This window comes from Vidua chalybeata, chromosome 1 (assembly GCF_026979565.1).
Source record: "Vidua chalybeata isolate OUT-0048 chromosome 1, bVidCha1 merged haplotype, whole genome shotgun sequence".
NCBI lineage: Eukaryota > Metazoa > Chordata > Aves > Passeriformes > Viduidae > Vidua > Vidua chalybeata.
The window spans coordinates 63,303,578-63,318,093 of record NC_071530.1 but is presented as its reverse complement, the minus strand read 5'-3'; the positions used below and the strand labels follow the sequence as shown (position 1 = coordinate 63,318,093).

Sequence of the window (14,516 nt, the reverse complement as noted above, 5' to 3'; positions counted from 1 at the left end):
GAGGCAGAGATGAAAACCATTAGAGCACTAAAGACATAAATTGAAAGAGGCAAGAAAGGAGTTATTGAAACAATTGAATGGGAAGGGGGCTATGTCTGTAACAATTTTTAGAGAAATATATATGCTTTTTTACATACTGTGTTGTCATGGTTTTTTTGTTACTGCATTGTCTGATGTTTACATCTTTGTTTTAAAACCCTGGAGATGAGTTTTACAAATTATGTTGCTTATAGAAGTTATACATCCACCTCTCTCATATCTCCCATCTTCTGCTGGATATACAGAAATGGAAAATACTTAAAGCACAGTAAGAACAAGAGGCTCATGAAAGAGACTTCACTGATGGTTGGCTGGTAAAATGTATTGACAGAAGGAACACGTGCTTAAAAGAGTTGCTTCCTGTCTTGTCCTCAAATAAAAGAACAAAAATCTGAATGCTAAGAGTGAGTAATAACTTCCCAATGGAAAAGGAAATAAATCACATATTTACTATATTTACTAAAACAAATAGTCAGGAAATAAGTTTCTTGAAATAGGACACTTTTTCATATTCAGTGTGCCTTATTGATAATGCAAGAGGCAGCTGGACACAAGTGCTGACTTTGCCCATCATTTGACTGTGGCCAATTCCTTGCTAATCCAGCAATGAAGGGATGAGTTTGAAAACCTGCAAAATGCAGTTCTGCCCTCATTTCTTTGAGCAAGCATGTGCCTGAATCTGGAAGAAGTTTTTATCTTCTGGCAGATAAGAGCTGGTTTTGTAAATGCTGGTGATTGTCTATCCCCAGAGCACATACTCCTGATTAATGCTTTGTTTATAATACATGTGCTGTTTCCTGAAGTCCTGTTACAAAATATGACAAGACATTTGTTTAAGTGAGGCAGGTGCTTCTGGTGGCAAAACTGCTGCACAGAGTGGCAGTGCAGCAGGGCAAGCGTGCCACGGACCTCTCCTTAGCTGAGGTGTGAAACAGCTGTCACAGCCGTGACACCCTTGAAAACCAGAGCATCTGGTGAATGCCCTTGGAAGACACAGTAGCCTTCATCCCAGCAGCCACATATTGAAGGAGACATTTGTTTCAAGCTAAACACTTATTTTTGTAATCGTATGCCCAGCAGCTGGGTGGAGAAAAAGAACGGGCTGCTCCACAAACAGAAAAATTAACATAGCCTAATCCAGATTTTACCTAGGTCCACACGTAGCCCTGGACCTCTTTCATACCCATTCCACTCCCCCAAACTTTTTGTTTCCCCAGAGTATCACCAGCTTCCCCCTGCATTGCTCTCCTCTCTGGCTGAGCTACAGGCAGCATGCTGCTCATTCAGAGCAGAGGTTGCATGTGCTGACCACCCACTGCCCTCCAGGATAAATGGTACTTATTGTAAATATCTCTCCTCTACCCAATTGCCAGTGCTCATTTCTTTTTAGCAACCTAATTATCTTCAGTACTGTGGCCCCTCTGCTGATTTTTTTTGAAATTGGACCACAGGTTCACAAGTTACCAGGAAAGACCAAAAGCTCCAGCTGTCAAGTCTCATTTCCTTGGGAAACCAGAGTTTAAATAAATGGTCACAGATCAGTGATTAGATTGCAGCTTCTGATGAGAACTTCATGGGCTGAACCACTCAGAGCTTCAACTCTAAAATAAATCCATGCAGTATGATGCTAAGTTTCATCAGCATGACTGTTATATAGGCCTTGTATGCCACAGAAAAAAAGGTACCCTAGAGGTAGTTTTAGCAAAGGAAGCTGAGCTTATAAAAAGTAGAACTTGCATATTTCATTTGCTAAAGCTTTCCCTCTCAGTTTTTCTCTCTCCCCTTCCCTTTGCTTTTCCCTTTCCCCTTTCCTTTCCTGTTTTTGCCTTTGCTTTCAACAAAAATTCCCCTTTGGCTTTTTCAGATGGACACCTGGCTCAGAGTAAAGGACATGCAGTGCACAATCCCTAGCAGAAGCTGAAAATTGATTATGTCTACTGATGCTTTTCGATGATGTCATCTCCTCTTTTTCTGTTTGAGATGGGTGATAGGAAAATGTTCTAAAATAAGACTGAGCGACCTCTTCATCCCTTGACTTCTCTTTCCACGAGTCTGAAAACCATCTGAAGAAATGACCAGTCAGCTACCAGAGGAGTCCGTGGAGACCCAGAGCTCAGATGAGCTTGAGTGCAAGATCTGTTACAACCGCTATAACCTGCGGCAGAGAAAACCAAAAGTGCTGGAGTGCTGTCACAGAGTGTGTGCCAAATGCCTTTGCAAGATCATAGACTTTGGTGACTCCCCGCAAGGAGTCATAGTGTGCCCGTTCTGCAGGTTTGAAACGTGCCTGCCAGACGATGAGGTTAGTAGTCTTCCTGATGACAACAACATCCTTCTGAATTTAGCTTGTGGGGGAAAGGGAAAGAAGTGCCTACCAGACAACCCAACAGAACTATTGTTGACTCCCAAGAGGCTGGCATCTCTGGTTAGCCCTTCTCACACCTCTTCTAACTGCCTGGTTATAACAATCATGGAAGTACAAAGAGAAAGTCCCCAGACTCTGAACTCAACCCCCGTGGTGGAATTTTACAGGCCTACAAGTTTTGACTCTGTTGCAACTGTGTCCCACAACTGGACAGTGTGGAACTGCACGTCTTTGCTCTTCCAGACCTCAATTCGGGTGCTAGTGTGGTTGCTAGGGCTGCTGTATTTTAGCTCCTTGCCTTTAGGGATTTATTTACTGGTATCCAAGAAAGTCACCCTTGGGGTTGTCTTTGTAAGCCTTGTTCCTTCGAGCCTTGTTATTCTCATGATTTATGGCTTTTGCCAGTGTGTTTGCCATGAAGTTCTAGACTGCATGTCATCTTGATAACAAATACAGTAAAATAAGGTGTATTACCAGATGTGTAGCACAGTTGATTTATCCTGTTTTTGTATTCTTTGTATTCTTATTTATTCTTATTGTCCATCCCACTAAATGCAAGCAGTGGCCCTAGTTACATGGTTCCTTTTTTTCCAACTGAATTTTCCCTCACCCCAAGCATTTTTTGAGCTAAGAACTGGAAATAAAAATTACATGTTGATTTTAAAGGGCTGAATTTTAGAAACGGATAAAGCAAAATCGCCAAATTTGGTGTCTGTTGCTGCTGCCACTGTTCAAATGAGTAGGACTTTGCTTTGTATTGTACTGATCAAGTCAGTTCATGCTGTAGGATTCACCCAAGAAGAAATTACTGTAGCAGACACCTTCCAGATGCAAGTACTGCATCTCTTCACCCAAAGCATCTCATGCTCTGAAATATTTGTTATTTATAATCCCTCATCATTTATAGCAAATTAAATCACTCTACTAGTTAATATTATAAGAAGACTAAAACAAACTACCAATTTTTTTTAGTTCTTGTTACAGCAAAAATACTCATGGGAGGCCAACATTTTTTTTTAATGTTAAAAACTTGTCTCCAGAACACTTTCCCCAAAGAGAAGCCCATTTTTCCTTGTCATACAGTTGCAGCTCACTATGAAATATTCCTGCTAATGAGTACTTCTGGGGACCCAGACACGTGTTTGCTGTTCTCCAGGTGCACTTATTTCAGTGTACACACCTTAGGCTTCCCTTTGAGGGTTCAGAGCTCTGCAGATTTCTCTAGCTATGTTCTATTATGCTTACCCTCCCTCCCAGCATTTCCATGAGCACTAGTGACATTTCCAAGCCACCAGTCCTTCCTAATGGATGACCAACCTCATGCACATGTACTCTGTGGTATCTGTGCTGGAGAATTTGGCTTATGTGACTTTAATTCTCAAGATAGACTTCTATTCACAACTATTAGGAAACCATATATTATCTTCAAACAGTAATACAAATTTGAGAAAAAAAAATCTGAAATCATTAACCAAGGTTTTGTTTGGATGGTTTTTTTGGGTTTAGGGGTTTGTTTGTTTGTTTGTTTTTGTTCTGAGTTCACAGAATGAGCACTGTAAGGAGATAATGTGACTTTGGGAAGATTTCTGTTTAAGGCATAGTCCTTCAAAATGTTTTAATACTCTGAACTCTCCCTGTCACCACTGTGAATTGATGGCAATCTAGATGTGGCAATTAGTATGTCTCCATTAGTGGAGCTCAGAGGAATTACTGATACTTTACCATTCCACAAATAGAACCAGGTCCTGTAAGGCTTGCTTGTATGTTGCATGGTTTAGGCTACTTTTTGAACTACTGGAAGAACACAAAAATAAGTAATATTTAATGTTTATGTGTATAACTAGGTCTAGCAACACCGCAGCTGCAAACTGGTTTTCTTGTGCACAGCAGAGTGGAGTTGAGCAGTGCAAGCCTGGTTTTTGGGTCTGGCACAAGATTTAGTCATTTCAGGGCAGTGTAAAAGGGAGAGAGGTTTGTTGCATGAAAATTGAATGTATGGCCTAACAATATACTCTTAGAGCAAACACACTTCTGTAGGAATGAAAAAATGATAGTGGGAAAAGCAGAGCCTGTCAAGAGGATTTGAAATTAAGCTGGTTCAATTTTTGTAGATGGCACAGGTGGTATCTGCAGTTTTATTCCTATTGCAAACAGAGAAAGTGTGGAAATGTAAAGGTCCTGCTTTTCTTGACCCTCATTTTATAATAGTGCATATATATGTGTGTGTATGTACATATAGACACATATGTGAGAAGAAAACTTACAGCGAAATTATAGTTTTCAAGTGTATGGAGTTATGGAGCTATGTATTGAATGATTAAAGGAAATGTTTCAGACTTTTCTGTAATGAAAATAATTATGCCTAAAATATTTTCAGAATTCCTAGAAAATGCTGTTCCTAAGTAGTTGTTTTTAATGTTTGTGGTAAAGCACATGTAGTTAGAAGAGGAATCATCTCCAGTCAAGGTTTGACTCATCTATGAACTCATAAATTTTAAGTATCCAACAACAATCATGTCAAAAAAAAAAAAAAAAAAAAAAAGAAAAACAGAAACCTATGTGGTTTTATAGAACTTCATAACTTTCAGAAAGATGTATTTGTAGTGTTAGGGGTTTATATGTTTTAGGATTTGTTCAATTTGTCTGAATATAGTGTCTCTAATAAAGGGCTGACTAACAGAGGATATAGGTTTTGCAAATGTGTGATATATATTAATTACCTCTGCACAACATGCTCTACAATGCTACCTGTTGTCTTTTCCTTTTGATTTTCAGCTGATTATCTTAGCTTCAGTGCCAGGTATTTTGTACTCTGTTTTAAAACAGAGCCTAATTGTAGCAAAATTACAGTGGTATCAGTTACACATCACAGCACAAATTAATACACCAGTTGTTATACTTCTCTACTTTTCAGACTGCCAGCCCATTAAATTTATGCTGTTATTTCAGGCTGTGCTGCATTTCTAACCCACTGAAAGATGCAAGCGTGCAAAAGCATATTGATTGTACAGCTATGCTGCCAGTCAGCCAGAGCATGCTATTGCAACTTTGGGATCATAAAATACCTCTATGACTTACAATATGGCCATTGAGAATTGCTGGGAGATAAATCTCAATTATTTGTGGAGAAGATTTTTTGCTGTGTGACTGAGACTAGAAGAACTTCAGGTATTACTCTTCCTTTATTTTTATTCTCTACCATCCTTTAGACTTTTGTCTAAAAAAACCTGAAAACTTTTGTGTCCTCTGCAGTGGAATAACTGTGCTGAAATCGATGTAAATGGGGCTAAAATCAAGACTTGCATACTTCTCTGCCTGGTTTTCCTTCCTTTTCTCTGATTGTTTTTCTCTCCTTGGGAAGTAATGGCTCCTGGGGCTGTGAAATACTGCCTGCACACCAAGGCAATTCCCTTTCAATGGGATTTATTCCTGCTATGCCCAGACATGACTCAACCAAGTACAAAGTGCTAGAAATTCATTACTACAGGATTAATTTAGTCCAAATGAGATTTTTTTGTTTGTTTGTTTTTAATTCCTGCTTATCCTGCGGATGCAGACCCTCTCCTCACCAGCTGCCCATTTACAGTATGATATTGTGGTATCCCCTGAGGGCTGGGGCTGGATGATGCAGGAGCAGCTGCTGGGCACAGCTTGGGAAGGATGTGCTGAGCTGGGCCATCCTGTGAGCAAGACTTGGTGAGGGATGAAACTCTGCAGGTGCGGCTTGAGCCCAGAGTCCAAAGGGCAATTAATAGAGCATGGGTTAACAGAGTCTGTGGGCTCTTACATAGGACGTGGAGCTGGGGTTAGGCTGACTGAGAAGCTGAGCAAAGAAGAGAGGGGGGGTTTGTCTATGCCTGGGACAAAAGGGCTGTTTTGAATAAATATTTTGGGGTAGAGCTACTGCAAAAGGTTTAATGTTTTTCATACTGACCCTTCTGGGGTTTAAAATTCATTTGGTAATTAAATTAATTCACTACTGTTATTACAATTGAGTACATTTACTTTCCAAATTGCAAAGTATTGAACGTCATTCTAATTTAAATGGATACTTAGATTTGGGCATACTCCCACTGTTATGTTAACTATTTAAAGCTACAGGACTGGCCAGAGTAAGGGCTGATGTCTTGATTTAGCTGCATTGTAGGACCTTTGGTAGGTCCTGCTACATTGATTATAGGCCCATAAAACTGTATATGCTAATATATAACACTTAACAAACTCTTGTCCTGATAACATTACTGGCAAACTTCAGGGTTGCCAGTATTTAACAATGTACCCAAAAATAGACTCTTCTAAACAGACTTGATTACATGAAGATACAGCTAAGTTGGTCAGAGCATAATGCTGATAATGCTAAGGTCATGGCTTTGATCCCTGTATGGACCATTCACTTGAAAGTTGGACTTGATGATCCTTTGTGGGTCCCTTCCAACTAAAAGAATTCTCTGATTCTGTGGAGTTCAGCAGCAAAAAGCCAGATAGACAAGCACAAAACAGGAAAACACAGATTTCCACCTAAGTGGCTACACTTCAACCTGAGGAAGAGGAACTGTGGAGGTTCACAGGAAGGCAGATGAAGTTTTTGAGGGACTTCCTTGTTATTGGGTACAAGGCCATTGTTTTTCTTAATTTTAGCCAGTTCTAGTGGTAGATTCAACTCACTATTCCTCTTACTTTTCTTCCCCCTCTCATGAAACAAATCTACATGAAACTGTGGGTAAGCATTATTTTGAAATGAAGCAATCTTTTCTACTACACTGAGTTTGCAGCCCAGTCCAGCATGGCAAGGCTAATACTGAAAATATGGCAAATTGCAGCCAGGATGCGAGAGTGAACAGGGTGCAGCGGGTAAATGGCAGCATGTTGTTGAAACAGTTTTGATGTCAAAGCAAGGAAAACATGGGGCTGTATCCTGCCTTGTCTTAGCTGGTTCAAAATTACTGAAAGGCTGTCCCAAGCCTGAGCACCAGTATGGCTCAACACCCACCCCTGCATTGCCTCTGGGACAGTTCACTTTAACTGTGCATCTTGATTTCTTGTACAGGAGTTCTACATCATGATTTCATCTTCCTATATGGATGGTAGGTGGAGTGAAAGATCCAGTGTCACACTTTTAAACATTTTGACTATCCTAAGGCTTCTCAGGGTTGGGTTTTTTTCCATTTCTTCATATTTATTTCTACAAAGCAAGACAGTGCACTTTATTTTAAATGGAGTACTGCCTTCAAGGATTAAAAAATAAAAAACAGAGAAAAAGAAAAAATGTGGGGAAGAAGAACTAAGAATTCTGAAATAATTTTAAGATATTCAAAGTGATAGAAAGAGACTGAGACTCTTTTTAATTTCATACTAGCAGACTAGACGTTATCCTTTGAGTGACATCAGTAAATATTTAGTGCAGGAGATTTCCAAGGGAATTGATAAGTCTGCCAGACCTTAGGCACAGACCCCGTACTCCACTACTTTTCTGTAAAGCACCATTCTTCTTTTGCATCAGCCACCTCTGTCAAAGTTGAAACATCACAGTTCACAAAGAGTTCTGGCACAAAGAATAAATTCCCAGTCTGGGGACAATAAATCATCTTTTTAGAGACACGTGTGATAGTAGCAAAGCTTTCAGTTTTAGACCTTAAACAAAGACAAGTCATCTTGCAGTCTGAATTGCTAGCATAAATTTAATTTTAAATCAAGTTTAATTGTGCTGGGCAACACTACAAGTAGGAAATGTTTTTTGTTTTTCTGCCTTTTGCTATACAAATGTGGTTTGCATTTTAAAAAATGTATTAAATGGTAGAAATCAGAGATGGATAGGAAGAAGCCTAATAAGTAATTTTATCCATTTCCTTTGCCCTTGTAGAGATGAATGCTTTATCTGGTCTGGTTTGAAATATCTAAAGTGATGAGGCCTCCACCTCTTCCCACAAGGGACTTCTCAGCCATTTAATAGGCTTCTTTGTTAGAAAATACTTGCCTCATACTGATCCTATCTTTTTTCTTCTGCATAATGTAGTCCCTTTCTTCTATGCCCACTATTTTAACTTTTATGAAATCTGGGAAATGCATCATATTTATACATTTCATACTGTAGCTGAATAATTCATAATCCTTGTTATTCAAGTAACAAAAGAGATAAGCAACCAGTAGCTGAGCAGCTAATACTTCACTGAGATGGTGTACCACGTATCCGTGGCTATATTTTGTGGCATGTCCTGGCTGACACTGCTTTCTGCATTAAGGAGTGAAAAATGTCAAGAATGTCAAGTGAAACTGAAGAAATGCATCTTCCCAAGTGCATGCATGGCAATATTACTGAAATTTCAAGAGGTGCTGAGGCAAACAGCCTACTTCTTTGGATAGTGCTTTTCTTTCTAAAAGTGGATGATTTTATTAACAGTATGCTTTCAAAAAGCATTTGAATTTTCTATTCATAAGCAAACCTCTAGATGAGAACTACACTCTGTCAAAACTCTTTAACTTGTTGAGAGACAAGGCTGGATTGATTGCCACTCACTGCTAAGCAGTTTTTGCTGACAGCTTAGCTCAGAAGAAAAATTTAATCCAGTGTTACAGAGTTTGAAAAGATGTCTTTGCAACTGTGACACTGGAATCAGATCTGTGCATGAAAAAATGACTAATGTTTTGACAACAGTAACTGTATTTCTGATTTAATTACAACATATTAGATAATCCTCTACCTCACTCAAAGGACAAGAAGGAGCGGTGTGACTAAGGAAATCCTAGGTGGGCAGCCAGATTTTATGTGGTTTTACATTCAAAAGCTACTTACTTTTAAAAAGCTGTGCTATGCTTTATGCTGACCCTGGGCCAGGTGGGAGGTCTGCTGGGTCTCTCTAACCTCACAGCTGTAGTGGATGCACATAAAAAAGGAATATGTGCATACAAGCCCACATGGATGTAGAGCTCCTCATTTACCTCCTAATATATGACAATCCGCAGTTTCAGATCTCTTGAGATGGAGGTTGTGTCTGTGGGTTGATTCTTGCCTATGGACTTCTTTGGATTCCTTTAAATGTTGTGTTTAACCCACTTATAGTCTTGACACCTATAAATTCCCACAGCATAGGGTCCCACAATTTAATTCTATACTTGGTGGAAAAGGTCTGCTTGTCTTAAAACCCCCTGAGATACTTGTTACATCTGCCCTACTTATTCCAATAAGGAAAGCAGTTGTGAGGTATGATGGCATATTGTTTCCTCTACAGTCCTCAGAACTTCATCTATCCTTGGAGATGTTAACATCAGGGTTTTATCCCTTGTATTTCTCCTCGGCTGCCTTTTGTCCAAGATGAACATCCTAGTCTATTTGATCTCTCCTTAGGCAGCAGGCTTTCCATGCTCACCACCAGCCACTGCACTTGCCTGAACCTTTTCTATGGCTTCTTCTTTTTTACTTTGAGGTGGGATGAAGCATTTAGAAATAGATTCTAATTAGTGCCATTTGTTGATAAGCCATATGACCACATAAGACATCTGTACTCCTACAGCCATGGAAATGACTTTGTCATTTTTATTGGTCCTAACAGCACATCTGAGGTGTTACACTTGATTATTGCTAGTTTATATGTTATACGGATGTGCACTGATAAACTCATTAACATGTGAGTTTGTCCTGTGCATTCTAATATTCCTGTTTAAATTGTCTGGTTCACGTGAGTGCAGGAGACAGTAGATTCCAGAGAATATTTAATTTAATCTTGGCATAGACTGTATGGATTTTAGCTCTATTAAGCACATGGCCTGACATTGCTGGACCGAGCAGCCACTCATCATCTCTCTCTGCCATAGTGATGGCATCTACCTCATCCACTTGCTGCAGCCATCCCAAACTACAGCCTAGAGCTTTTTTTATTGCAAGAATATATTTTTCTTTTAAGCACCTTTTACTGAATCTTTTATTTCCTTAAGACCTGTGGCCTTTTTCATGCCCTTCTTTCTTCATTCCAAGAAGAGGAGGTGCTCTCAGATAAAATGATTAATAATGATGCTGTTTAGACAGCAAGCCCATTACATTGGGTTCTTGATATTGCCTAGCAGGGCAAAGGTTTTGGGCCTCTTCCTTCAGATGTCCTACCAGATATAAGCAGGGACCTCAGCATTTTGTTGTCCTGGGCCTCACAGAAGGCTCTGTGCAGTCCCAGGAGGTCTTCATGCTAATGCTCTTTACATCAGTGTCCCATCTTTTAGTTAGAAAAACTGAGTGACTGTAAGGAAACCTTATTATTGCAATAAAACTAGGTAGAGCTTATTTTCTTTCAGTGAAGAATGAAATCATGAGGCCGAAACTTTTTGGGGCACTTCCAGGGTCAGCTGCAAATCTCTAATGACTTTTTTGTTTGTTTTAGTAATTAAACACAATAATAAAACCAGGTCAGTGAGGCTGCATTAATCATGCAGATAGTTAATGAAGTTTCACAAGTAGGTGCTGAAAATGTGGGGGAGAAAAGGGATTAAAAAACAAAATAAGGAAATGGAGGAAAAGACTTGATCACACAATAGGGCTTGGGTGGAAAGGGCAAACAGCTGTAGATCTTCTGCAAGAGATTGCAGAAATAATGCACAAAGACAGGTAGAACATGAAGACTGTGTGTGTACACTCCAGTGAATTATGGACAGATTGTAGAGTAAAATTCTCAATCCAACAAACTTGAAAAAATGAAGTTTTAATCATAGATTGCTTTACTTTTTACTTTGTCACAAAAAATCCATAGGTTTTAAATTCCAGATCAAGTTGAGGCTTACCAAATGTAATATGAGTTTTATGAGAGGAGTTTGGCTGCTGTAACTTTGCCTTCTATAACTGTATTTTTTAAATTTATGTCATAGTGTGGGAACTTCTTTTTGTTTCTGTTTATTTAATGAGTGGAACGATGAAATCTGCCGTAATCTTGCAGACAAGGAAACTATGACATGGAAGCAAATGACAAAAATATAACCATTGCTATCTGAAATAATGAAGTACTAATGTAAAAGCAATTGTTTCACTCAATAAAACTTTAATTTTTCAGTAAAGATTTGTCATGATAAGCATATTTCTTAATGTGTGGGTTTGAAGGGCTCAGATTTTATTTCTGTTATTCATTGCAACAGTTCAAATATAGACTGAAGGTGAGTATGTGATAGTGTTTCAATGTTTTTACCAAATAGACAAAATATTTTGTTTACTGCACAAGTATGTAAAGTGTTTTGTGCAAAGGAAGATTGCAAGAAAACTAAATTAAAGCTAGAAAAATTTCTGGATGATCACTCAACCATGCATTTTTAAAATGAAATGCCAGCATGTATGAGGGAGCATCCCAGGTAGCAGCCAGAAAGTCATTTGCAGCATGTATTTTGCATTGGAGTCCTACATTTTCTGGCCTTGCTAACTGACTGGTTATTAAAAACACAGGGCTCTTCCTGGTTTAGGGAAGGATGTCCTTGCCTGGAAACCCTTAGTCCAGGCACCTCTAAAGCCTGAGTCCACATGCATTTGCTGCTTTTGGAGGCAGCCAGCTGCAGGTTGGGTCATCCCTCGCATTGTCAGAGAGGTGTTGGTGGAGCCTGGTCGTCGGGGACACGGATGTGACTTGCAAACTCAGTGAACACACACTCCCCTGGCATGAATTATTCCTTCTTTTAGCAGGACTGCAAGGAGTAAGAGTTTTGCCTAACTCTGCTGGCTTCAGGTGCAGCTAGACCACAAAGAAGTGCAACTCACAGGGCTGCGGTATGTGATCTTGTAGAAGTGGGTAGAATAGGAAGATTTATTCACATTAGCCAGTATGTGGCCAGTGGTGTAATTTACATTTTGAATGGATGACACTTTGGTTTAGTGATGGCTAGATATAAAACTCATGCAGTGCTTCTTTATTTTTTAAATTGCAAAACCTCCCCTGCCGTGCTTTGCTTCCTTCTTCTCTGTTAGTCTGGGATGGCCCAGAACTGATCAGCTTTCTGATATCCAGATCTCATGATCCTCTAAGCTTGCAGATATTTGAACCTTGGATTGTAGGCCAAGCCCACTCTGAGGTGAAAGCAACCCATCCTTGGAAAAAGGTGGAGGCATACTGTCTATCCCTCTTTCTAGTGTAGAAATAAAAGCTCAGATTAAAATGTAATTTGTTTTGTTCCATGGTAAATTAAAACATGAAGTGTCTGTCCAACTTCATTTTTACCACCTCAGAATTTCATATATTTCTCCTGGTTTGTCCTGACAAAACTTTATACATAGGTTTTGAAAATCAAGTGCAGTAAGATTGAGAAAGAGAAAGAATGAGAAATGAGACATTCTCATCTCAAATGAGGAAGAACTTCACTTGCAAGTTCTTTGCTTCTTTACTGAACAGTACTCATAAAAACAGCATAAAAAATAAATTGGGAAAACAGACAGCATTGTTAGATATCAGACTGAACTTTTAGCACTTAGCCAGCATTACTGGAACCTCCAAAGAGGAAAATAAATGAAGTTTAGACCAATGTTCTTCATATGTTAAGACTAAAAGTCAGCTCTCTCCCTCCTTAACCACAGAAAATATCAGTAGCTGCTTATGCAACACAAAGGGTTGCAAACCTCCCCCCTCTTGCCATTGACACATTATTTGAACGGCCAGTTATCTGGAGGTTGATTTGGCTGGAGGCATTGGTGTTTAGACCTGGGACTAAGCCCCTGGTAGGAGCAGAGGAGTGCACCTCAATATCACCTGGTTGTCCAGAGCTATGGCAACAATGGGTGGGGAGGGCTGGGAGGACTGTGACTCCCAGACCTTGAACAATGAGGACATTTAGAGATGCTTACCTGCCAGCTGTGACTGCTTGTCTGAAACATGAATCACGGCTGTCTCCTTGACCAAGGAGATACAGCTGAACCATGTGGTGCCAGACACCTCTGGGAAATCCTGCAGAGCAAACTGAATGGGCTTCAAAGGGAGAATTGGGAGGAAAATCGTTGTGGGTATCTTTACACGGCAGCAAGGGAAGCAGCCCTGTGTTCCTGTTAACAAGAAGAGAGATGGTGCATTTCATTCCCAGCGTTGCATGCGATTACCTGGTACATGCAGCTTGTGTTGCATGAAGCATTCTGTCCCACTGCAGCGCCTTGCACTGGTGGTGCAGCACGGACTCGCATTGCCTGTGCAGCTTTATCCTCTTCCACGCTGCACAGCCATTAAAGCTGTAGGGCAATTGCACCTGGGCATTGGCAAAGCCAGACCCTGCTCCCATCCTGTCCCCATGGCTTGCACACATCTGGCATTGAGCACACTCAGCCCCTTCTTTTCCAGAGGCCAGCGCCATAACTCTCCTTGCCTGTCCCTCTCCCAGCTCCTGCTGCCCCTGTCTGCCTTGCTGCTGGGTGTCTTTAAGGTTGTATAGGATTGGAGTGAATTTATCTGAAATGAGAATTATTATTCTTGGAGAGAAAAAATCTTTGTAATTTTGACATATATGGAGGTTTCTGGACATCATAAGGTGAGAAGAGTAAGGTCCCATGTCATCTCTGCAGATGGCTGTCCCAGCAGCTTGTGCCACACGTGCTGCTCTTCCTTGTGAGTGCACCCTCAGACTACAAGAAAATCTCCCTCAGACCTCCTTGCATGTTGGTCAGTGGTGGCTTCCAAACCCAGACAGAATAAACAGGGTAAGGTGGATGCTGTGCTCCAGATTTTGCTACTTGGAAAGCATAGGGCAGCATCTGTGGGGAAGCAAAGGGAAGTGGGGGAGCAGGAGTGGGGGCCCCCAGAGAGGACAGTGATGTACAATGAGTAGGGAAGGCCGTGTGGTGGGGAGGTAAACTGGGAGGTAGAGGCTAATGAAAACTTAAACCCCATCCTGAACTGAAAAATCTTCTATAAAGACTCTTTATGCATCAGTCTTCCTTAAGGAAAATTTGTCTGTGAGCAAATGGCTCGTAAAATTAATGCCAGTGACAGGTAAAATTGGGCAAGAAAAAGTGAGACTGTCACTGGTGAGCTTGGAGGCTTTCCAGTCAGGCATGAGTTTTTCCTAGGCTTATCTGCTGAGCCTAGAAAAAGATCTTGCTAAAGCTGTCTCAGATCTATCAGGGGTCTTATTTAAAAATTCAGGAAGGATAGAAGAAATATCAGGAAGAAGG

At 40.3% G+C, this 14,516-nt stretch overlaps 1 protein-coding gene across 1 annotated transcript; it reads left to right on the top strand.

Moving 5' to 3' along the window:
• The first annotated feature begins 2,110 nt into the window (after window positions 1-2,110).
• RNF182 (ring finger protein 182) lies at window positions 2,111-2,848 on the top strand. Its single transcript, XM_053959745.1, has one exon. It carries the CDS (start codon window positions 2,111-2,113, stop codon window positions 2,846-2,848), a length of 738 nt encoding a protein of 245 aa, XP_053815720.1.
• The last annotated feature ends 11,668 nt before the right edge of the window (window positions 2,849-14,516 follow it).